Below are 26,226 nucleotides of genomic sequence, written 5' to 3' on the forward strand. Positions count from 1 at the left end.
TGAGTAAAATTTAAAAATGTGAAAAAAATTAAAAAAGTTAAAGTCAAATGGTCAAACCCTCAATTTTTTTATTCCATTTTCTATTTGCCTTTGCAGATTAGCTGTCTGCCACTTTGCTAAATTGAAATTTCCGTTTGCTTTTTTATTTGCTTTTTCAGTTTTCTTTTTGGTTTACCTTTGCCATTTGCGATCTCCACTCTCCAGTCCAGTCCTCCTCCTCCATTCGTGATCTCGGATCTCCTTCAAGCTTCAGCTTCAGCCTTCAAGTCTTCACTCTTCAAGTCTTCAACCTCTTCAATCATCGCGATCTCCTCCTCTTCAATCAACCTCTTCAGGCTCCAGTCCAGTCCTCCTTCATTCGCGATTTCCTTCAAGCTTCAGCTTCAGCCTTCAAGTCTTCAACCTCTTCAATCATCGCTGGTCTACTACTCTACTTCTTCCTTGTTGTGGCTAGTCTGCTACACTACAGTCGTGATATTACTTTGTAATGCTTTTAATGATGTTTGAAACTTTAGACTTTGAGGATTGAATTTGTAAACATTAAGTCATTAACTATCAAACTTTGATGGTTTTATTATTATTGTAGGGTTGGTTTGATGGTTTTTAGATTTTAGTTACATAAAAAATCTAGATTTTTAAAATTTTTTACTTTTTTTCATTTTTTGCTAACATCAACATGATGACGTCACCGATCCGACTGACCGGTCCAACCGTGAAAACTGAAAACTAGGCCTCTGGCCGAGTCGACTCTCGGTCCGGTTTTCAGAACATTGCTTTTAGGGCTACCTTGACTAGGATTTTGTGTGGGGAAGAAGAAGATAAGAGAAGAAATGAGAGAACTTGACTTATTTTGTTTGCAAGTGCTTAGGGTTTTAGCTTATAAAAAAGTTTTTTCAAAGTGATTGATATTAGGAGATCACACAGTGAAAAAGGTACATTCGAAATGAATAACATAAGAATAAAATTACACCACATGAAAAGACATGATATTTACGTGGCTCGGCATAACCCGCCTACATCCACAAATGAAATAAATCCATTATAGTTTCATGAACACAATAAACAAGAGTACACAACATTATAAACCCGATACATAAAACTGAGTGAAAATAAATCTAGTTTCTAACCACGCTCAACCTAGTACTTAGAGTGAAAATGATCTCAGTTTCTAAGACACTCTCCCCATAGTGTTTAATAACTCTTACATCAAATAACCCGTGTTTTCACATTCTCTTATAACCTTGAATTGGTTCTTACCCCTATATTTATAGGTAGTATATGAGATATTATATTTTTAATAGGATTCATATTTGAATTCCTAATTGGACTCTCATAATTTTATTCCTATTTATAATTATATTCTTTACTAAAAAGTTTTCCTAAAGATATACAATTTTACATGAAAACAAATAGGAAAACGAGCCACAATATCCCAACAATTGGTATATGACTTAAATCCAATGGTCAAAATTTGTTGTAAGATGAGGGTGTATTTGTAGCTTTTTAAGGGTTTATTTATCATTTTTTAAACAAATAGGGAATTTTTCAGGACCTTAGAACCGGAACCTATTTTACAGGTTCCATTTTTCAAAAACTGGCTGATTCCGGCTCCTTTAAAAAAGGGCGGGTACCAGAACCCACCCACCGCTGGTGGGTTGATGGGAGAGTGTTGTTTTGAAACTTTTTCAGGTGGGAAAGTGTCTTTAGGTAAAACCTTGGGTGGGAAAATGTCATTTACTCTTTTTAAAAATATTAAAATAATTTCCTAAAGAGATGCAGAAACAAAGTTCAATCCAATCTTCATAACTACAGAAGCTATTATCCTTTGAAATTCAAAGTTGGACCACAAATAGGACTGTAAAAGAATGAAGTCGAGTCGAGTTTTGTCCTAAACGAGCCTCACTCGGTGAACATTTTGGCGACCTCCAGTCGAGTCTAGAGCTTGACGAACCAGGGAAAATGGGCTCGAGACTTGGCTCGTTTTTAACACGAGCTAGCTTGTGTGAAATCGAGCTATGGCTCGAAATTCAGTACCTAAACATGCCTGGAGGAAGTCAGTGGGATGTATGTGAGAGTGGCTTGGGCAATTTATCAAGCAGGTGGTGGGCAAAGTGAAAATGCCGAATTCCATCAGCAAGAAATTCAATCGGCAAATACATTTCACTCCAAAACAAAAACAACAACACTTCCAAATCAAAACTCCAAATAACAACTTCGACAAACCAATTTCACTCCAAAACATTTCTCCAATCAAACAGCAATCTCCCGACCAACACATAAAGCAATAGTCATGGCGAAAACCCGTAAAATTTTTGAAGTGGATTCTGAAAGTCTTTGCAGATTGGGGCAAAAGGCGTCGTCTTCGGCCAAGGAGACGGAGAGAAGAGGCGGTGGTCGACGGAAAAACAGTCGGCTGAAGCGGTGGTCGACGGAAATCAGGGCTGTCCAATTTAGGGGTTAGGGTTTTTTTCTCTGAAATGGGTTTTGCGCGAACGTTGAACATCTGATTTGAATTTTCGATTAATTGGGAACTGGGGACAATTGTATTTTTACAAAGTTTTGCATGTCAATTTCCATAACACCCCTAATACTTGTAAATATCCGCCTAAAACCCAATCGAACTCGACTCATTGCTCATTGCGAATGGCTCACGAGCCAGCTCCGAGCCTCACAAATATTTATACGTTAGATAATTATTTTTAAGTTTTAAATTAAGAAGTTTCTATGTAATTATTATGTCCAATCTTCAAAATCTGAATGAATTTTTTTTCCACAAATGCGTGACCCACCAAGAATTGTGAAAGGGAAAGCAAAAGGTCATTTCAATCTTTAATAATTTAATGGTTCACTTTCCCAAAAGTAAACACCTTCTTGAAGAAGTTTGCAGGATAGAGACATCTCTCTTCTTGATAAGTATATGCATAAGTGGGAGGATCAACCTGAAGTAAACAAGACTGCTCAGCCTTTGAAATCCCTTGTAAGTAAGACGAGTTCTGATTATATGAATTGTTAGTTTTCTATCCATTGATGATGATGATTATTATTTATTTAATCATTTTTATTTTATGTGTTCCTCATTTTGATGACTGGGAAACCTGAAGAAGTTTAGACAATTTAGAATCTGGAAAATTGATGTTGACTGTTCAAGTGACTGTTTATTTCTATTAGGATCGCAATGGTTGCAGGACACAAGCGACATTCAAAGCATTGGGAGAGGTCATCCCCAGCTCAAAGGCAGCTTGATCCTCGGTTCAATAGACTTTCAATTAAATCGAAAAGGCCCTCCTCAACTCGAAGGGATTTTGTTCCTCAGTACAATAGACATTCCGATGATTCAGAGTGGCCATCCCCAGCTCCAAACAATGGACATTTTTTGTGGAGATCGCCGAGACATTATGTACAAAGTATTAATGTCGTCATGGCTGCAAGACACAAGCGACATTCAAAGCATTGGGAGAGGTCATTCCCAGCTCAAAGGCAGCTTGATCCTCGGTTCAATGGACTTCCAATTAAATCGAAAAGGCCCTCCTCAACTCGAAGGGAATTTGTTCATCAGTACAATAGACATTCCGATGATTCAGAGTGGCCCTCCCCAGCTCCAAACAATAGACATTTTTTGTGGAGATCGCCGAGACATGATGTACAAAGTATTAATGTCGTCATGGCTGCAAGACACAAGCGACATTCAAAGCATTGGGAGAGGTCATCCCCAGCTCAAAGGCAGCTTGATCCTCGGTTCAATGGACTTTCAATTAAATCAGAAAGGCCTTCCTCAACTCGAAGGGAATTCGTTCCTCAGTATAGACATTCCGATGATTCAGAGAGGCCATCCCCAGTTCCAAACAATAGACATTTTATGTGGAGATTGCCGAGACATAATGTACAAAGTACTAGGAGTATTGCATACCCAGAACGCGCAGTTTTTAAATGGCTTCCAACAGGTTTGGAAAATGATAATCATTTTCCTTCTTCTGTGTGTCTTAAGCAGATTTCTTTAGAACCCACAAAGAAAACTGGACAAAATCCCTCCTTAGTTTTAGTGAACAGTCGTCTGGGTAAAGGTTAGTGGTATGCCCTTTTTGGTATTACACTTAAAATCTTGTATTCAGCTAACTAAATATTTATTTATTTTTATCTTTTTGGTTCTTAGATAAGGATGAAGAGGGAAGGAATGTATCCGGAAGACCGTGGGAATCTGTAGCAGAAAATGTATGGCCAGATTTGCTGTCTTGTTTAGAAAATGTGAGGAAGAAAATGAAGTGTCAAGACCTGGAGGAAGTCTATCCAAAATTTGTTGCTAGATTTGGCAAAAATATTTTTCATGGGTATGTTTTCCAGTTTTCTCTGAACAGCTAGCTTTTTTTTCCCTTAAAAATTCTTGTTATAGTCACCACAAAATAATTGGGGGATATTTCTTAATTCTTAGCAATATGTTGAAAACTGAGGGAAGGAAAAATCACTCTGTATGTGCTAGTTGTACTTCTCTAACAGCCAATTATCAGATAATCAAAATGGAAATGGTTGCTTACTTTTTAGCAGTTCAGACTTGGAAAATAAACAATTAATAAGCGATACCTTACGGTATTAGCACTCATTAATTTCCACCTGATGCAACGTGAGCAAAGTCATAGAAAATATCAAAATTCTTACTTTACAGTGCCTAGTAGAATGCTTATGCCAGTTAGTGATAGAATCCTTAATGGACTAGATGTATTGGATAATGGTGCCCACGTTTAGTTAGATCTCATAAAAGCTTTCATTCAAATTAAGAATTGGTATTTGATCTGTATAGGCACATTCCTAGCCTATTGCTGGAAACAAAATAATCCATTGCCATGCCTGATTATTTCTTGATTGACCATTTACATACATTTCTTTGACACCAGAAGTTCCCATTTCCCTACTACCCATATCTTACTGTATAAATATGTTTGGTCTGCTATTACATCTAATAGTAGTTTTCAAAATTTAAAGCAAGCATCTGCCAGTAATAGTTGTAATTAAAAGTCGGCCAAGTGGCAACTATCATGTTAATCTTCTTGATTCAGGAATGCTTCAAGGTGGTTCGACAATGTCAGAAAAGGTCAGCTTCCTGAGACAACTTTGGGAAAATTGACTAAATCATTTAACACAAATGTTTCAACTTCATACACGGAAAAAATTATAAGGGAAGCTGTGCCAAAAATTGGAGTTGGTTTTGATGATAAGAAGGATATATACCATGTCAGGGTAATCAACTTTTCTGAGCTCAATATATCAAGCTTCTTGTACTTTTGGTTTAGTTAAATACTGACTTAACAACCTTTTTCCTTTTGCAGTTATCTGACAGCACACAAAAAGACTCAATTATATCATGCAAATGTACTTTAAACAATGATAAAAAGCTTGTGCTCTATAAGGCAAGCTATATGCTTCTAACTTATTCTACAATCAAATATTTGTGTGCTGTTACAGATGGAGATGAAACAACTCATGAATTCAGTAACTAGGGTTATTTCGTAATCACAGGTGTTTTTTCTTCTTGTATAGGGAATTTCATATTAAATTATAAGTGTTTCTTCCTGTAGTCAAACTAATTCACCACTTCTTCACATGGTCGTAACCGTATCATGCCTTGATAAAGATGTTGATTTAAGGCTGTGCTTAGCGGCAAGAGTCTTAACAGCATTGACTGTAAGTTATCTACAACCATGCACTTAAAATGCTTCAGTTTGACCGATTTAGCATCACCTTGCTATTTGTTTATTTTTCTTTTTACTTTTGATCTTAGTCATACATGTCTTTTTCTAGTCAGAACTTAAGTAAAAGCATTTAGTTTAAAAAAGATGAAAATGAGAAAGGAATATTGTGTTTTCATGCTTTTAGATCGGATCAGATGTTCTCTATCAAAACAGTTTTTCTGAAAACGAATACATTAAAATATTGTTTGGTAGATATTGAATTTCTGTAGATGCATTTTGAAAAACTGTTCAATAAATTTTACAACCATTAACCAAATGTATATTAATTTTGAAATATTATACACTTTTCATACATAAAACACATTAATATAATAATCTTAAATTTATATCACAATTGGTCAAATTTACTTTAACTATGACAAACCATGTTCCTATTGATTGAAATTGTGGAAAACATCCAGATTTTGTTCGGTCAAGTGTTCCAAATGCTCCTATATTAGCAGTTTTCCAACTTGTAGACTTAAAATGGTTAACGCTGTGCATTGAGATTTTTGCTTCTATTCCCACTTGTTGAAATGTAAAATAGGAAATAGAATTATTCTCTCTGTAATATAGGAAATAAAATTATTCTCTTGTAATATGGAAATAGAATTATAATAGGAATAGGAAATAGAATTATAATAGGAGTGTAACAATTACTCGTAGATTAGTTTTTTATTTTTGCTATAAATTCATTGTACATTTCATTATGAATATACAAGAAATATTTTCTCCATCGGGTATCAGAGCCAAGTGTCTGAAATTTCAAATTTTTTTCTTCTCTCTTCTCGGAATTTTTTTTCCGGCGACTGTTCTCTGGCAACGATCAGAATCTGGTCTAGTCACACTAGACTGATCGTCTCCCTCGTCATCATAACCCGAGTGATTTCGTCGCCGGCCGCCGCTACACGCGCCGCTCGTTTTTCCGGCAAGTGTTTTGTTTTTTCCGGCGAGTATTCTGTTTTTTCCGGTGCACATAAGTTTTTGCTTTTCTGTCAGCTTCAAGACCTCTGACCTTCTCATGGATTCCTCAAAATCAGCCTCTCAGTCACATACAAGTGGTTTTTCTTTCCCTCCATCACCACTGAACGACCTACCCAGGTGCTAATATTGCCAGTTGATCACTCTGATCTTCATTCTGAGTCCTCTACAGTGCCATCTCAGCCCTCCTTAACTCTCACAGGTACTGATTATGATGAATACTTACAGTATCAGCCAGTAACAATCTTCTTCATCTATGCCTCCGTCGCTCAAACAGTAATTCAATGCTTGCCTTCTCAGTCTTCCGCTTTAGAACCTTGGGTCCTAGATTCAGGTGCCTCGGATCATATTTCTGGTAACCCTCGTTTACTTACTCAGATTAACAAATAATGTATCTTTACCTCCTGTTACTTTAGCCAGTGTTCTAAAGCCATGTTCAGCTATTGGATGTGCAAAACCCCTCCCCTCCTTAGCATTAGACTCTGTGCTTTATATTCCCAATGTCCTTTAATCTCGTGTCTGTTATAACTTACCCGCTCCTTAAATTGCTCTATTCGTTTGATACTGACCTGTTGTATACAGGATCGCGACACGGGAGCGATGATTGCACAGGACGTGAGTCACAGGTTCTCTTCATCTCCATACCCATCTACAGCATGCATTGGTCTCCGAGTCTCCAGATCTCCTTCATAGTCGTTTGGGCCATCCTAGTCTTTCCAAACTTCGGAAAATGATCCCAGGTCTATCTACATTATCATCCTTGTTGTGATCGTGTCAGCTTGGAAAGCATACTCTAGTTTCTTTTCCAAAGCGTGGTCAATAAACGGCTGCGTCCCCCTTTGAGTTAGTGCATTCAGATGTGTGGGGTCCTTGTCGTGTTAACTCTACTTTGGGATTTAAATATTTTGTTACATTTATTGATGACTATTCCCGTTGCACTTGGTTATTTCTTATGCGCTCTCGTTCTGATTATTTTCCATATTTTCATCATTTGTGCTGAAATTAAGACATCAACCAATACTACCATTCGTATATTACGAAGTGATAATGCTCGTGAATATCCTCTGATTCCTTTACTAAATTCATGACATCTCAGGGAATTCTTCATCATGCTCTTCTTGTGCTTATCCCCACAAAATGGCATTGCTGAGCGTAAAAAATAGACACCTCATTGAAACTGCTCGCACTCTTCTTTTACATAGCCACGTCCCTTCCGGTTTTGGACTGACGCGGTTCTAACCGCCTGTTACTTAATAAATCGCATGCCTTTCTCTGTCTTACAAGATCAGGTTCCCCACTCCATATTATCCCTGATACTCCATTATTTTCTCTTCCCCGCGTGTCTTTGGGAGCACCTGTTTTGTTCCACATTTCCCTCCGGTCAGGATAAACTGTCAGCCAAGTCTACGAATATTTTCTTAGGTATCACGTCTTCAGAAGGGCTACAGTGTTATTCTCCCGCCACACATCGCTACTTCATCTCTGCTCATTTTACGTTCTTTGTCTTCTCTTCCCATTTTTTCCTCATCCTCTAGTGGAGTCTGATCCGGTAGTGGATGTTCTACCAATTCCATCGTTGCTTTCCCCGCATATCTTCGGTTTCGATACCTCAGTCTACCTACTAATACCACTCTTCCTGTCGACAATATCTGTTCCTTTTATAGGTGATCCTGATGTTCCCGCTGCCGTTCCTGAGATCCCTGTTACTGCAGTCCTGTGCCCGTTCCTCCAATGCCACGTCTTGTCTCCAGCTGATCAGTTTCCCATTGTATTCGAAAGGTATGCGGTCTACACGCAACCCTCATCCCATCTACAATTTTTGAGTTATCATCGTTAAATCCTTCATATTATGCCTTTGTCTCCACCCTTCTTCTGTTTTTGTTCCTAGCATGTTCATGAGGCACTTTCTCACCTCGGGTGGCGTCCGAATGGTTGAAGAAATGTCTGATTTGCATCATAATCTACTTGGGAGTTAGTTTCCTCCTTCGGGCCATTCGACTGTTGGTTCGATGGATTTACACTGTCAAGGTTGGTCCAGATGGTAAGGTGGATCGGCTGAAAGCCCGTTTGGTGGCCAAGGGATACACTCAGATCTATGGGACAGATTATTTTGACACTTTTTCCTCCTGTTGCTAAGATGTCTTCCGTCCGGTTGTTCTTGCTATGGCTGCCATTCGGAATTGGCCTATGCATCAATTGGATATTAAGAATGCTTTTCTTCATAGTGAACTTCAGGAAGTATATTTATGGAGCAACCTCCTGGTTTTGTTGCTCAGGGGAGTCTGGTTTGGTATGTAAACTTCGTCGTTCTCTATATGGTCTAAAACAGTCCCTCGTGCTTGGTTTGGACAATTTGTTAGCACGGTATCCAAGAGTTTGGTATGATTCGATGTGAGTTGATCACTCTGTTTTCTATAGACATACATCATCAGGGCAGTGTACCTATCTGGGTTGTCTATGTCGATGATATTGTTATTACAGGAAGTGATCAGATGGCATTGAACAGTTGAAGCACACTTGTTCAACACTTTCAGACGAAAGACTTAGGGCTACTCAGATACTTCTTGGCATGAAGCGCTCAGTCTAATCTGGTATTGTTATTTCTCGAGGAGTATGTACTGGATATTCAGAGGAAACAGGATGTCAGATTGCAGACCAATAGACTCTCCTTGGATCCTAATTTAAAACTTTCACGTGGACAGGGGACCCTTACTGATCCTGCAAGGTATCGAAGACTTGTTGAAAACTAACTATCTTACTATCACACGACCGGATATTTCCTTTTCTGTCAGTGTTGTGAGTCAGTTTCTTCAAACTCCGTGTGATAGTCATTGGGATGCAGTTGTTCGGATTTTGAGGTATATCAAGGGAGCACCAGGTAGGCGTTAACTGTATGAAAATAAGGGCCATTCGCATATTGTCGGATATTCAGATGCTGATTGGGCAGTTCTCCATCTGATAGACGTTCTACCTCAGGATTTTGTGTTCTTGTTGGAGGAAACCTAGTTTCATGAAAAGTAAGAACAGCAGTTGTTGCAAGGTCAAGTGCTGAAGCAAAGTACGTGCAATGGCCTTAGCCACTTGTGACTGGTTTGGTTAAACAACTAATTCAAGAGTTGAGATTTGTCGAAGTATCACAAATGAAGTTACCTGTGATAATCAGGCTGCCCTTCATATTGCTTCAAATCCAGTGTTTCTGAAGAGGACTAACACATAGAAGTGATTGTCACTTTGTTCGAGAGAAAGTTCTATCAGGGTGTATTGCAACTAGTTATGTCAATCCCAACGACCAGTTAGCAGACATCCTCACTAATCTCTCAAGGTTCTCGTGTTGACTTTATTTGTAACAAGCTTGGTGCATATGACTTATTGCTCCAGCTTGAGGGGGAGTGTTGAAATGTAAAATAGGAAATATGATTATTCTCTCTGTAATATAGAAATAGAATTATTCTCTTTGTAATATAGGAAATAGAATATAATAGGAATAGGAAATAGAATTATAATGTTGTAACAATTACTTCCTAGATTTTTTTTTTATTTTTGCTATAAATTCATGTAACATTTCATTAGAATATACAAGAAAATATTTCTCCACACACTTTTAGTGGAGAAATTTGTATTTATTGCATATTTTTTAACACTAATATAATCTGTAAAGCCAAAAATAATAGTGGTTTAACATGCATTTTTTCATATCTTAGAGTTTCTAGCTGGATTCAAATTATCCTTGAAATTAGTTATAATGTTCAAATAATTGTATGCACTTTTTCAGGATTATGAAAGGCAGAGGATTAGCAACTGATCAATTCTGCAGTTGTAATCCGGAGAAGAAGGGTGGATTCAGATGGCCTCAGACAGTGTATTCTCGAGTAGTAGATACAAGGTTGTTGGGATTTGGCACACGATATCTGAAGTTTATAAAGCCCATCATTGTTGCTCGAGGTAAGAAGTGCTATCGATATTTTTGAGACTGCAACTGAGGATGCGCTAGAAGGGAGGTTTCTCTAAAATTCAGGGAATAGTTTCGGATTACTGGTAAGTTTCCATTTAGATTGTCCAATATTATTATAGAGATACTCTTCATTTACCTGTTTGCTGTTTAGTCAAAGACTCTCTCTCTTAAACCTGTTTATACTATTGATGATATCATTTTAATGATACCGATCCATGTATAAAGTAGCCTTTGAATATGATTTTGTGGAACGGAGTGTATATTTCAGTTGTTGACTATATTATGAAGATCAAGCATGTGTTCATTATTGTGATTTGTTTTCAATTTGTAGGCACAGAAGCGTGAAAGCGATTCATATATGGTATGTTTAAGGACACCTTAGGATATTGGGAACATTTCCTGTGTTGTGAGCAGTTCTTGACACATCTGATTATATTGAAAGTGGGAGGACAGAAACATTAGGAAAAATTGCTACCAAAAGATGTACCAAGTAAAGGTTAAAAGAGAAGAAGATTGCACGCTAAATGGGATGTCAAGCCAAATCTGAGATGTTTTTATGGTTTCATAAACTGAGATATCAACCCATGGGTTGATTTAGCGACTGGTATGGCTATAATACAAGAAAAATGCTATCCTTACAAAGACACTACAAGAGAGCTACAAAGTGACATCACTAGGAAGGAAAAAACAAGAAAAAACGGAAAAAAGGGATAGAGAGAGAGAAATCATGAAGATGAAGGGTGAAAAATTGTCTTTGTATGGTCTCTTTTTGTTTTTGTCTTTGTAAGAGTAGTATTGCTCATAATACAATTATGTAATAAGGATATTACAAGTATTATTATTTTGATTTAAGTTTTATATTGTTGCAGCGTTGTACTATGCAAAACCTATTATTATGTTGGGAAAGTTGATACAAAGATAAATAGTTTTCTTATAATTGTTTATCTTTACTACATGTTTGGGTTAATTTATTCACCTCTGACAAGATAGCGTATATCTCAAGCGTCCCAACAATTTGGAAAGTATATTTACCTCCTAAAATTATCAAAAGTCTCATAAAATACATACAACCCTTGTGAACATTAAAAATTCCACCTTAGGGTTCTATACATTTGCAGTTTATCTTAGAATATTTGATTTATAGGGTATTCATAGACTTTGAAGATTAGTTGAAGTGCGTGCAAGATAGTCTGAACCATCCTGATCATAAAAAAAAAAAAAAACATATAAACAAGGTGTTTATATTATATAACCCTCAACAAGGTGTTTTTTAATACTTTCCTAAAAGTTGTTGTAACACTTGAGACTTAACTATATATTAAGAGAACAAATAAAGTAAATCTCTAATGTTCGGCATAAAAAATTTGGGATATTTAAATACTTTATATACAATTTTTTTTTTTTTTTAAAGGTTACATCAAATCTTATAAAAATGTATTTGGTAGAAATAAGTGGAATTGTTTTTTAAAACAATTTTCGAATATGATCCTAAAACTAGTGTAAATTAGAAAACGGTAATGTTGATTTTACAGTTTTCTATAGTTTTTAACTATTATATCAAACATATTTTTAAATATTAAAAATACTAAGATAAAACTTAAAATTTTAAATCATATTTTAGTTTTTGAAAATTATTTTTTAATTACGACATAAAAATTCATCCAAACCAACATGAAATATCCATTTAAAGTTTGTATTGATGGGCCAATATTTTGTCCAACAATGGGGAATATCATATTCTTCCTTCTTTTTAAATATATTTTAATTATATTAAAAAGGAATTGTTTCGAAAACATTATATTTATCTTTTTTTTTTTTAATTATGGATCAACGTTCCTGTAAACAATTTTTATGAATTTTATATTTGGAAAATAATTATAAATCATTTCAGAATTCACAATAACATTTTGGTAATCCTTTGAAAAAAAATATTAAAATCCTTTGCTGAAGAGATGACAGAAACAAAGTTCAATCCAATCTTCATAACTATAGGCTAAATGATTATAGTGTTTTCTTTTTAAAATAATTACCCATTAATAAATCACTTGAATATACTACTTATGTCACATACTTATTTTCATATATATATAAAAAAAAAAAAATTATTCCAATTTTATAAGAAAATTATATAAGAATTGATGGAGAGTTTAATAGATGATCGAAGATAATGAGATAAATATTGAAACTACAGAAGCTACTATCCTTTGAAATTTAAAGTTGGGTCACAAATATTTATATGTTAAATAATTATTTTTAAAAAAGGTTTATTAGAATTTTATCATGAAAATATTAATAAATACCAAAACACACACACATATATATATTTGATAAATCATCGTATTATATTTTTTAAATGCAAAAACAAATAAAAATAATATTATATTTATAATTAAATTATACAACTAAATAAAAATTACATAAAATTAATGTAAAATAATTATTTATTTATATATTTGAACGTGGGACTAATATTATTAAAAAAATTAACTCTCTCAAAAAGATAAATTTGTGCTTTCCGGAAATAGCCATCATCTAAGTTTACCGGTAGGTAACTGTTGGATTGATGATACACGCGTCGCTCCAAGAGCGAGGAAAGATAAAAAGTCTGTTTTCTTCCCTCCTGTTTCTTGTCTACTCTCTCCTCATTCATCCCCTTACAAGCAAAGGGGTTGGAGCAGTGATTTGAATCTTGTCAAATAATTCTTAATTCCCAAAAACAAAACCCCACTTCGCTTCACTACTTGTTCTGCAAGGGTTACTATTTTCTCTTCCATTTCTTCCTCTATTTAACTCCCACCATCATCCCCTTCTAAACATGACAACAGCACTCCTTCGTTTCTCTTCTCCAAGTAATCACAACTGTCTCCTGTCCTTTTTCACTTCATTTATTCGTTTTTCTTGCATTATTTTACTTTCCTCTTTCAATTTCTTCTTGAAACTCAAGAAAGTTGGAGTAATGGTTATCTTGAATCTTGTTCATCTCTAATGTTTAGAGGTTTTATTGTTTCATTGGTTTATTTGAGGAATTGGGTGTTTATTTATTTGAAGAAATGTGATTGCTTTCCTCTAAATTTTGTTGAAATTGATTGTTTTCGTTAGGTAATAAGGTTGTGCATACTTGCTGTTGCCCTAATGGCTTACGTTCGACCTTACAAGCGACATTCAGTGGCTTTGGAGAGGCCATTTCCAACTCCTTCAGAGGGGCTTCTTCCTCAATTCAATACATGTTCGAACTTGCAACATTTGATGAGTTTGGAGAGGCCATCCCCAATTCCTGAGTTGTTCACTCCTCAGTTCAAGAAAAATTTGAACTTGCGACCGTATAGACCTAAAGTGGACAGGAGTGGAAAGATAGGTATGGAAACATGCCATTACTGTGTGGTGTGATGTTGGTTTTGGTGTGACAACCGGTTCCTTCTTCTTTACGTCTTGAGGCCGATTTCGGTTGAAGCCATTGAGAGGAAAACAAATGAAAAGCCCTTAGTTTTAGTGAATACTCAACGGGTAAAGGTTAGTGGTCTGCTTTTTGGTCTTGTCTTCATAGTTCCATTTGTTCTTGAATTATGGTAAGGTGTTCAATTGGTACTTCGGTAGTATTGAATTTTTTTGGTTGTGGCTGACAGAAATGATGAAATGAGAGGGAATTTATTGAAACGCCCATGGGAATTTTTGGCTGAGACCGTATGGCCAGATTTACTGTCTTCTTTTGAGTTTTTGAGGAAAGAAATGGAGTGCCAAAATATGAGGAAGTAAAGCCAATATTGGTAGCTAGGTTTGGAAAAATTCTATATAATGGGTTGTGATCACTTTGCTAGATTTACTGTATTGGGAATATTGTACCGTATAATTATAATATATCTGTACTAAATATATAACTCTTTCGCACATATCTAATCTTTTAGTTTTGTAACGTGAAGCAAAACATAGTAAAACTTTTATTTATCAGTGGGCTAAGTAATAACTATTGTCTTCATGTAGGAGTAATTCAATGAGCTTAGAAAATATCAGAGGAGATCAATTTTTGAGCCACTTTGAGACAACTGAAGAGATTGTTTACACTAATGTTCCTAATACATATATGAAAACATCATGAATGTCATTGTGCCAAGATTGGAGTTGATTTTGAAGAGGAGAAGGATATATACCATGTCAAGGTACTTTGCAAACATGTCTGCATGGTCAAATTTCTTGTACTTATTTGATTAGGTACTGATTTGAAGCTTTCTTTTCCTTGTCTAGGTGTTCTGACATAACACGTCCAGACTCAACTATTTCTTGCAAATGTAGTATGAAAGAAGATAAAAACGCTTGAGCTGTATAGGTAAGTTTTTCGCTGCTTACAAACTGTTACATATGGATACTAGACTGAATCTTGAGTATGATGCCATATTTGGGATTTGACCTACCATTAAAAACTGCTTCAATATGTTTTAAAGTTGAAGATATTATACAACCTTATAATCAAGGTTGTTTCACACTTACAGTTGGGGAGCTAAAATAAATAAACGAAATGAGACTTTCACAGTTTTACTAGTTGAACAAGACCAGAAACCATACTTGTTAAACGTGCATTAGTACTAATGGAGATTGTTATGATGTTATTCAATAATATTGATAATGATTGAACTGAATTGGACCAGATGATTTGCCACTTTTTCGAATTGCCTTTGAACTGATATGATTGTTGGGAATCACTTATGTTAATAAGTTCGTTTCCTCCCTAATTATACATTTCTACTCATGTGCTCCTGTTGATATATGGGGAGCTATTGTTAATACAAATTTTTTTTCCTGTAGGTTGAACTAAACCAAGTTCGTCACTGGTTGTGGACGTATCATGCCTTGAAAGGATCTAGACCTAAGGTTGATGCTAGGCAGTAAGAGGATCTTAACTGCTCTCTCTGTAAGTTATTCGGAGCATGCATATACATTAAGATGCTTTCGTTGTACCAATCTAATGTCAAGCTTTTCTTCTTTTTTTCTTTAATTTATTTTTAAATTGTTAATTCCTACTAGGAGTTTCTCAATTTGGAAAATGATGAAGCAACTTTGAAGGTTGAAATTAGGAAATTTTTTTATACTCTTTAGCATTGTTTATCTCATGATGTTTATTTCCCAGTTAATAATTCACATAGAAATCATCAGATAGTTAATCTTATTGACTCACTTGGCTCGCTTTACCAAGGATTGAAATAGAATAATAACTGCAGACATCATGGAAGTGATAAATGAAGAATGTAATCATCTAATCAATTTTAGTTGCATGTAGACTTATTGATGGTAAAGTTTGTGCAATAGATTTTGGTTTGTTAGTGTCTCTAGCTGCATATAATTATCCTAGAATCAATTCTTTAGTCAAAGTGATTATGCTTTTTTCCAGGATGATGAATGCATAGTATTAGAGATTTGATTAATTCGCAGTTTTAGATCCAGAGGTGAAGGGTGGATTGAGATGGCCAATGGGATTGGGCTATTATGGGAATAGATACTGTGTTATTGGGGTTTGGCACACAAAAGTGAAATCATATAAAAGCCCATCACTAAGGCTCAAGGTTAGTATATGATCGATCTGATTTCAAGAGTGGAACTGGGGAAGCTACAATGGAAATACCCTGCAATTGAAAAGATAGTTTCAGAACTACAGGTAATTTAGTGTGTTTATCATGTTTTCAGTATTTTATAACGGCCTACCTAATGTATGACTTAATATATCTCGGACTTGGGAGCCATTGCTAGAAACTGTTTTTCATTTGCTAGTGCATACTTTATTTATTTTATCCTAAATCCATCTTTCTCCAGAGCTGAGAAATCTACTATTAAAGTTAAATTCTGCAGTTGTGACCATGTTCAAAGCCTCTTGCTTCTATTGATGTACTCTTATCATTTACTTTCTACTGTTTATACAGATGGCTCTGTCTGTTAATCATATTTACAATAGAGAACCAATATATGCCTTATTATGATATCTATATCAGTATCAAATGAATGTTTACCCAGCTGCCCATTGGAGAAACTAGATTACAAAATTGAGTGTTCAGTTGATTCGGTCAATATATGCTGTTGCTTTTTAGATAATATATTTTGATCATAGACTGAATTGAAAGTAATTTTTAGTTTTTCCGGAAATCAACTCTTTGTAACTCCTTTCACTGTGAAGAAAAGAGGAATACGATATTTGCGACTTGTGCTAATGCATATGTTTAGTATTTATGGCCTTAATTGTTGCTTTTTCATATTGAAGAAATATACTGTACTTATACCTTTTCGTTCATCAATTTTCAGGAAGAAAAGTGGAATATCATTCGATCTAAACATGTTCCAAGACACCATAAGATTGATATGGGACAATTTCTTGTGCTGCGATCAATTTTTGAAATAAACCACGCGATGCAAGTGTTCCCAGCGCCCTGCATTTATATTAAGACGTATTTTTGTTTGGACCTGTTTTTGTGGAAGAATATTATGGTAAAGATCAAGGTCATGTCATGTTGAAGTAGAAAATTTTGAGTGGGTTCTTTGTGTATTGTATCATTTTCTCCTCATCGTTTTTTCTTCCTGTAAAGAGACGTTAAATTTATTATAAATTTGGTATTTGTGGATTATTGTTGCTTGTCAGTGTCACCTTTCACTAAGCTAAGCATTTTTACTCAAGCAATGGTGAACAATTCAAAATTCCCATTGCATTGGGACCATTCAAGATTATGTAAAAAATTCTGAAATTTTAGAAAAATATATAAATGAAAACTCTAATGATATTATCAGATTGATTTCCTTTTGGGAGAAAAGAAAGGCTAAATTAACCTCGAGATTGGTATAGAGGTAAGAAAGTTTGTTCCTTTATTAACAATTTGGGTTGAACATCTTGAAATTCTTATTTATATTGTGATTTACTTTAGAAATTGAGTTTATAGGGTGTTTAAGAGTCTCAGGAATTAGTTGAAGTACGCATAAGCTGACTTGGACATCCTGATCATAAAAAAAAAAAAAAAAAAGAATATTAAACTTGTAGAGTGTTTAATGAATTCTAGAGATTAGTTGAAGTATATTAAAAAAGAAACAATGGACTTGTAAGATGTTTAATTGATCTTAAAGATTAGTTAAAGTATACGAAATTGGCCTGGAATCCCATCATAAGAAAAAAAAAAAAAAAAAAAGGTAGTCAATAAATTTTATTGACATCTCTAAGAGTGTTATTGACTTACTCTTAGAGAAAAGGATTTGTTGATCTCAAAATTTGTAAGAATAATTTTTAAAATAATTATATTTTAATCAAGCACTATTACTGAAACATTCTCTCTGTCTATTAGCTGTCAGCCTCTCACAAACAGAATTATTTGTATTAAACAATTTCATATGGTAAACAATGATTAGAGCATATTTTTCAATTATCTTTGCAGTGAAATCACTGAATTGTAATAAAACCATGCTTCAATCATTATTCCTAAAATTTCATCAATTTATCAAAATAATATTTTTTAAATATAAAAAAAAACTCTACTGAATTTCTCTTTTGAGAAAGAAATAAAAATAGAAATATTTTTTTAAATTATAAAAGCTTCATTAAATTTATACCATCTTTGAACAACAAAACACTAGAAAAAAACGATTTTCTATATTTTCCGAGCTCACTCAACTCATCTCCTCTATCCAATTCTCACAATGAAACCAAATCTTATAAAACCAAATTCCTGTCATTCCCTCACCCCATTTCTTTCAATTTCTTCAAAGAACCCTATTTTAATTCCCAAAACCTCAATTTCGCTACCCAAATTCCTCCCTTTAACGTCCCACTTAATGAGAAAACACTCTCTTTTGCCCCCAATTCACTCTTCAAAAACTCGCTCTACACCATATAGCTCCAATAAACAATCAACATCAAACCCCATATCAGAAAGTTCAGTTCCTGAAGAAAATTTGCAGACTGAATTCAATGTACAAGTAGCAACACCAACTCTTCCCTCTTATCTTCCGCCCGCTAAACTAAGCTTGAGTGATCAAGCTTTCTTTTTGCTGACTTTTATTGCTTGCACGGTATGCTTTTCTGGATTTTCTTGTGGTTGGGAGCTTAGAAGTTTTGAATTTTTTTATGGGCATTTTTAATTGTGTGTTATTCATAAGGGATTTGTATGAATTTCAAGTTGGTTATGTTATTGGGCGGTGAGTGTAATTAGGGTTTGTGTAGTTATATTGTAGTTTTGTTGTGATTTGGAGCTTAAAAGGTTTGAATTGTTCGATGGGTATTCGTTGTTTGGTATAAATTTACCTGGGTTTTAAGTAAATTTGTAGGAGATTAAGCTACTCAGCAGGTCTATAATGGTGTTGTGCAAATAGTAAGTGTATTATGAATGATTATTTTTGTTAATATTTTGAATTTGCTGTGATTAGGAGCTTTAGTTTTGAAATCTTTGTTGGTATTGTTGTTACATGTAGCTTTATGGAAATTTGAACCAGGCAGTCGTATTGGTTGGCTGGATATAGAAAAAAAATGAAGATTCTGTTAGGCTCTAAATATGGTTTATGGGTTTTATTGTGATTGAGAGCTTAATGTCTTTAAATTATTTGTTCATGGATTTCAACTTTTTGTCCATGGCGTGGTCTAATGATGTTAACTGTTAGATTGGTGTGTAAATGGAAAATATGAGTTTTTATATCAAAAATCCTTTAGTAATTGTGGGATTTTTATTATTCTGAGATGCGTATGTGCTTTGTGTAGTTTTTGTAGAGTGGAATTTCATGATAGGGTTGTTTGTTTACCATAATTGACAATTAGAGATCTCAGGAGAAAGTTTAGATGGGTGATTATATGTAAATCTAAGTATTTTAAGTTTTAGTTGAGACAAATTTAAGGGTTAATTATGAGGAAATTTTGGTATACAATTAAAAAGTTTGAATTTTGTTGAAATTCTTTCAATATCCTTATAGTGCTGTTGGGTTTGAATTTCAAGTTGAAAAATGCCCTACGTTTCTTTTTCACCTCTGGCTTTTATGAGTTTGTTGACTGCACTGGCAAAGTTGTTCCATTACTTATGAATACAAGTTACTTCTATTGCATGCAGACTTCTGTCGCTTTCACCAGCCTTGTTATTTCAGCTGTTCCTACACTCTATGTAAGTAATTAAATTTTTTTCCTTCTATAGTGATCTGGCTTAAACAGTATTGTATGATATTCAATGTTCTAATAGATTTTTGTTGCTCTTGCCTAACTTGGGATCTCAAGGTTTCCCTGCCAATATAAGCTTCAATTATCTTTATTTCAGCATGATTAGTATTGGAATATGAGACAAAATGCTTACCTTAGATAAAGATAAGTTTCCAGTCTCCTGTTGGTTAGATAAATTTGAACAGTGGTACTGTTGGCCTATCAGAGTGTCTAATTGCGGTTATGAGAACCACTATTGGGTATAGAAAATCTAAAAGCCCTAGTCACTGCTTCTGATAAGAAATCACTGACAGTTACAATGCAATCATGCCTATTTAGAATATCACAAGGCTCTTGAAGCATATAATTATTTGAGAATGTGCTATTGCCTGTTGTATTTAGCACACCAGTTAATTAGTTAGAGAATTATGCACGGCAATGTTACATTCTTGATTCAAGTGGATTTTTTAATTTCTATTATGGCCATCTTAGTTAATTCCCACAAGTAATTGGATATTCAAATGAGGTATAGATCTCAAGTATTGTTGATCCCATGGAAGCAAGCTACTTTATCTGATTCTCTATGATGCTGGGGATCTGAAAGTATTATAGGTTTCTTTCTGCCTCTTTGTGGACGATTTATCATTCCTAAATTCATCTTATGCAAGTTGGTTCTATTTGTCTGTTTCATAATCTGGCCTGTAGGCAATGGGGAGAGCGGCAACATCTCTTGCAAAGCTAGCAGATACTGCTCGCGAGGAACTTCCCAGTACAATGGCCGCAATTAGGCTTTCAGGCATGGAAATCAGTGATCTCACTCTGGAACTGAGTGACTTAAGGTGAAACTAAGATCCTTACATTTTAACTAAATTCTTTATTGTTCTGTTCTGGCAATTTTGTACCCTTGGAATCTCTACATTTTTGTCTTATTAAGTATTATGAGGACTCCTTCAAATAAACCTAAGAAAAACAATGCCTTTAAACTGGAGATTTTAGTATATTTATTTATGCATATAATCCTGTTATTAAGAATCATCTTATCTATTCTCTTTTAAAATACTAATGATATTGTTTATGGGAATTGTTATTTAGCCAAGAAATTGCTGATGGGGTCAACAAATCAGCCCAAGCTGTGCAGGCAGCAGAAGCTGGAATCCGACAGATTGGTACAGTTGCTCGCCAACAAACCATCTGTAAGTATAAAGTGGTGTCCATTGCTTTTTCCCTCGGTTACTAGTAAAATTATCTCTGCTTTACTTTCCTTTACCATGTCTGATTTTTTGCGACTTGTTTTTATGACCCAGCTATGATTCAAGAGAGGGCAAGTCTCCCTATCATCTCTTTGCAACCAGTTGTTGCTGGGGCTGCAAAGAAAACCTCCCATGCTGTTGGCCAAGCCACGAAGTCGTTCATGAATATGATCTCTAGAGGGGAGTTCAGCTCTGAGAACGGAGATGACAATGGAATTGATAGGGTGGAAATCTAATGAAGTTGGCTGCATCCAAGTTCCCTTCAATGAATTGCTTACTGCCTGTGTAAATAGATAAGAGAAACTGAGGCATCAGCCCAAATGGTTGATTGTATTTGGACAGTACGAATGCCCATAAATTCCAAATATCAAAGAAATAGAAAGTCCATTTGTTCCACCTCTGCTATTTGAAATGCTGGACATCCTGAAATTCCTTGGTGAAATTCTGAATTTTGTCATTTTTGTCCAACAATGAGGAATATTCATGAATTACAATACAATAACTTTAAAACCACCATTGGGTAGCCAAGTGGTTAAATAGGGATTTTTGAGGTATTATTCAAGAGATCTTGAGTTTGATCCTTGCTAATAGGGATGAGATGACCATTGGAGATTTACTCGGTTGTTAACTTCAAGACACTGAAGATTAGTTAAGGTGCATGCAAGTTGGTTCAGACACAGGCCTAGTAATAAGCTGATGCAAACATTCAACCCATTAAATAGACTTCCATATAACTAATCTCATCTCAATAAATGATTATAAATGATTAGATATATTCATATAATTAAACATTAAACAATTAATTTTTTTTCATTCATTTCTCTCTAATTTTAGGGACAAAAATATAAAATTTTGTTAACGATCTTATCTCATCTCATTTAGTTTTCTTCGTATAGAAATATATTGGACTCTTAAGGTTTCCAAACTTAAAATTTGGATGCAAGTTTTGTACCTTTGACAAATGGACCCTTTAAAATTTGAAAACTGTCTCATGAATATTTATTTACCCTAAATCTGTTATGTTGCTGTTTGTGGTGGTAGGTGAGTAAAATGATAACTTTGTCCTTATAAGAAAGTGTCGGGGGTAAAATGTAAGTATAAGAAAGTGTTTTGAACACAATGACAATGTAAACGAATTAGAGCAAAGGGGTATTTGTGATAAAAGTTTTTATCTTTGAAGAACTATTTGATAAAAAAAAAAAAAAATTATAGTTAAGCAAGAGTTACACCAACTAGAGTGATCCGATCGATATAGTCGGGATCGGAATTGATGTGTGCGTGATCACGGATAACCAGCAGTGAATAAATAATAAGTACATTAAATTAAATGGCAAAGAGATTTTTAAAATGGTTCGACGACTTGAACTCTTGAGCCTACGCCCAAAATATCTGGGATCTGAAGTTATCCGTGAATTGGTTCAACAACTACGAAAATTGGTCACGACTAGCTTGTGCTAGTTCGAGCTATAACTCGACGAGCTAATGTTGGGTCGAACAATAAGTACAGTTGAGCTAGTCCTGGATCAAGCTATAACCTCGCAATACTTCGATCTTGGTAGAAAAATCACATACAACATCTGCCCCCTAGTGTTCTGTGCTCATTTCGAGCTTCGAAGACTATTGCTCGATTTGATATCAAGCTTGACATTCATCGGTAGGGTGTTGGATGTAGATTCAATTGAGCTTCATAAGTTGGACTTATGCCCAGTCGACGTCCTCTACACTTGACCTTTTCTCTTTTGTGATATTCTCGATAAACTAGGAATTTGAAAAGAAAGGGTACTTGTGTAAATTCCACGCGGTCATGTCGTATTAAATGCGATAGCCCTTGGCAGTTACTTTTCGTCACACGTGGGCGACTACAGTTGTCCATACGCAAAGTTGAGGTAAAGTGCGGCAACGGATATGAATATGGAAATCTGACTGTTGATCACCCTTGGTGGATGATTGACACGTGGCCACATCTAAGGATCAAGATTGCTTGACGAATGGAGGGTCGAGATTCACTGTAGATCGACGGCTATGATCGAACCGGTTGATGAACCACGCGTCGCTCCAAGAGCCAGGAAAGATAAAAAGTGTTTCTTCCTCCTGTTTCTTGTCTACTCTCTCCTCATTCCCCTTACAAGCAAAGGGTTGGAGCAGTGATTTGAATCTTGTCAAATAATTCTTAATTCCAAAACAAAACCCACTTCACTTCACTACTTGTTCTACAAGGGTTACCAATTTCTCTTCCATTTCTTCCTCTATTTAACTCCCACCATCATCCCCTTCTAAACATGACAACAACACTCCTTCGTTTCTCTCCAGGTATCACAACTATCTCCTGTCCTTTTTCACTTCATTTATTCGTTTTTCTTGCATTATTTTACTTTCCTCTTTCAATTTCTTCTTGAAACTCAAGAAAGTTGGAGTAATGGTTATCTTGAATCTTGTCTCTATTATGTTTAGAGGTTTTATTGTTTCATTGGTTTATTTGAGGAATTGGTGTTTTTTTATTTGAAGAAACGTGATTGCTTTCCTCTAACTTTTGTTGAAATTGATTGTTTTCGTGGTAATAAGGTTGTGCATACTTGCTGTTGCTCTAATGGCTTACGTTCACCTTACAAGCGACATTCAGTGGCTTGGAGAGGCCATTTCCAACTCCTCAGAGGGGCTTCTTCCTCAATTCAAGACATGTTCGAACTTGCAACATTTGATGAGTTTGGGAGGCCATCCCCAATTCCTGAGTTGTTCACTCCTCAGTTCAAGAAAAATTTGAACTTGCGACCGTATAGACCTAAAGGGACAGGAGTGAGAAGATTATGTATGGAGACAATGCATTACTGTGTGGTGTGTGTTGGTTTGGATGGTGACAACCGGTTTCCTTCTTCTCTACGCCTTGAGCCGATTTCGGTTGAAACCATTGAGAGGAAAACAATGAAAGCCCTTAGTTTTAGTGAATACTCAACTGGGTAAAGGTTAGTGGTCTTCTTTTTTGGTCTTGTCTTCATATGTTCCATTGTTCTTGAATTATGGTAAGGTGTTCAATTGGTACTTCGGTAGTATGAATTTTTTTGGTTGTGGCTGACAGAAAATGATGAAATGAGAGGGAATTTATTGAAACGCCCATGGGAATTTTTGGCTGAGACCGTATGGCCAGATTTACTGTCTTCTTTTGAGTTTTTGAGGAAAGAAAGGAGTGCCAAAATTAGAGGAAGAAAGCCATATTGGTAGCTAGGTTTGGAAAAATTCTATATAATGGGTATGTGACCACTTTGCTAGATTTACTGTATTAGGAATATTGCTTACCGTATAATTATAATATTATCTGTACTAATATATTAACTTTCGCACATATTCTAATCTCCTGTTAGTTTTGTAATGTGAAGCAAACATAGTAATTAACTTTTATTTATCAGTGGGCTAAGTAATAACTATTGTCTTCATGTAGGAGCAATTCAATGAGCTTAGAAAATATCAGAGGAGATCAATTTTCTGAAGCCACTTTGAGACAACTGAAGAGATTGTTTTACACTAATGTTCCTAATACATACATGGAAAACATCATGAATGTCATTGTGCCTAAGATTGGAGTTGATTTTGAAGAGGGAAGGATATATACCATGTCAAGGTACTTTGCTAAACATGTCTGCATGGTCAAATTTCTTGTATTATTTGATTAGGTACTGATTTGAGCTTGTTTTCCTTGTCTAGGTTTCTGACATAACACGTCCAGACTCAACTATTTCTTGCAAATGTAGTATGAGAAGATAAAACGCTTGAGCTGTATAAGGTAAGTTTTTCGCTACTTACAAACTGTTACATATGGATACTAGATTGAATCTTGAGACTGATGCCATATTTGGGATTTGACCTACCATTAAAAACTGCTTCAATATTTTTTAAAGTTGAAGATATTATACAACCTTATAATCAAGGTTGTTCTACACTTACAGTTGGGGAGCTAAAATAAATAACGAAATGAGACTTTCACAGTTTTACTAGTCTGAACAAGACTAGAAACCATACTTGTTAAAAGTGCATTAGTACTAATGGAGATTGTTATGATTTTATTGAATAATATTGATAATGATTGAACTGAATTTGACCAGATTGATTTGCCATTTTTCGAATTGCCTTTGAACTGATATGATTGTTGGGAATCAATCAATTATGTTAATAAGTTCCTTTCCTCCCTAATTTATCTACATTTCTATTCACTCATGCTGCTTCCGTTTGATATATAGGGGAGCTATGTGTAATACAATATTTTTTTTCCTGTAGGTTGAACTAAACCAAGTTCGTCACTTGGTTGTGGACGTATCATGCCTTGAAAAGGATCTAGACCTAGGTTGTGCTAGGCAGTAAGAGGATCTTAACTGCTCTCTCTGTAAGTTATTCTGAAGCATGCATATACATTAGATGTTTGTTGTACCAATCTAATGTCAAGTTTCTTCTTTTTTCTTCTAATTTATTTTTAACTTGTTAATTCCTAAGTAGGAGTTTTCAATTTTGGAAAATGATGAAGCAACTTTGAAGTGTTGAAATTAGGAATTTTTTTATACTCTTTAGCATTGTTTTATCTCATGATGTTTATTTCCCACGTTAACACATGCACATTAGACAATCATCAGACAGTTAATCTTATTGACTCACTTGGCTCGCTTTACCAAGGATTGAAATAGAATAATAACTACAGACATCATGGAAGTGATAAAATGAAGAAATGTAATCATCCTAATCAATTTTAGTTGCCTACATGTAGACTTATTTGATGGTAAAGTTTGTGCAATTAGATTTTGTGTTTGTTAGTGTCTCCAGCTGCATATAATTATCCTTGAGAATCAATTCTTTAGTATAAGTGATTTTATGCTTTTTTCCAGGATGACGAATCGCATAGTATTAGAGATTTGATTAATTCGGCAGTTTTAGATCCAGAGGTGAAGGGTGGATTGAGATGGCCATGGGATGGGCTATTATGGAATAGATACTGTGTTATTGGGGTTTGGCACACAAAAGTGAAATCATATAAAAGCCCATCACTAAGGCTCAAGGTTAGATATGCTGATCGATCTGATTTCAAGAGTGGAACTGGGGAAGCTACAATGAGACTACCCTGCAATTGAAAAGATTAGTTTCAGAACTACAGGTAATTTAGTGTGTTTATCTGTTTTCAGTATTTTACTTAACGGCCTACTCTAA

At 35.0% G+C, this 26,226-nt stretch overlaps 2 protein-coding genes across 2 annotated transcripts; both read left to right on the forward strand.

Moving 5' to 3' along the window:
* The first annotated feature begins 2,780 nt into the window (after positions 1-2,780).
* LOC116114922 lies at positions 2,781-26,150 on the forward strand. The gene is given in 8 exon segments (XM_031401051.1): positions 2,781-2,977; positions 3,169-4,061; positions 4,151-4,325; positions 5,049-5,229; positions 5,319-5,399; positions 25,309-25,377; positions 25,379-25,414; positions 25,908-26,150. Coding segments are annotated over 7 exon segments (1,671 nt in total). The 5' UTR covers positions 2,781-2,977; positions 3,169-3,175.
* Positions 18,222-21,442, forward strand: LOC116114939. Its single transcript, XM_031401068.1, has 5 exons — positions 18,222-18,684; positions 19,710-19,760; positions 20,498-20,631; positions 20,885-20,985; positions 21,097-21,442. The coding sequence occupies exons 1-5, from the start codon at positions 18,313-18,315 to the stop codon at positions 21,276-21,278; spliced, it is 840 nt and encodes a 279-aa protein (XP_031256928.1). The 5' UTR covers positions 18,222-18,312; the 3' UTR covers positions 21,279-21,442.
* Positions 26,151-26,226: the final 76 nt, after the last annotated feature.

The sequence above is a fragment of the Pistacia vera genome, unplaced genomic scaffold, assembly GCF_008641045.1.
Source record: "Pistacia vera cultivar Batoury unplaced genomic scaffold, PisVer_v2 Contig728, whole genome shotgun sequence".
NCBI classification, from domain to species: domain Eukaryota; kingdom Viridiplantae; phylum Streptophyta; class Magnoliopsida; order Sapindales; family Anacardiaceae; genus Pistacia; species Pistacia vera.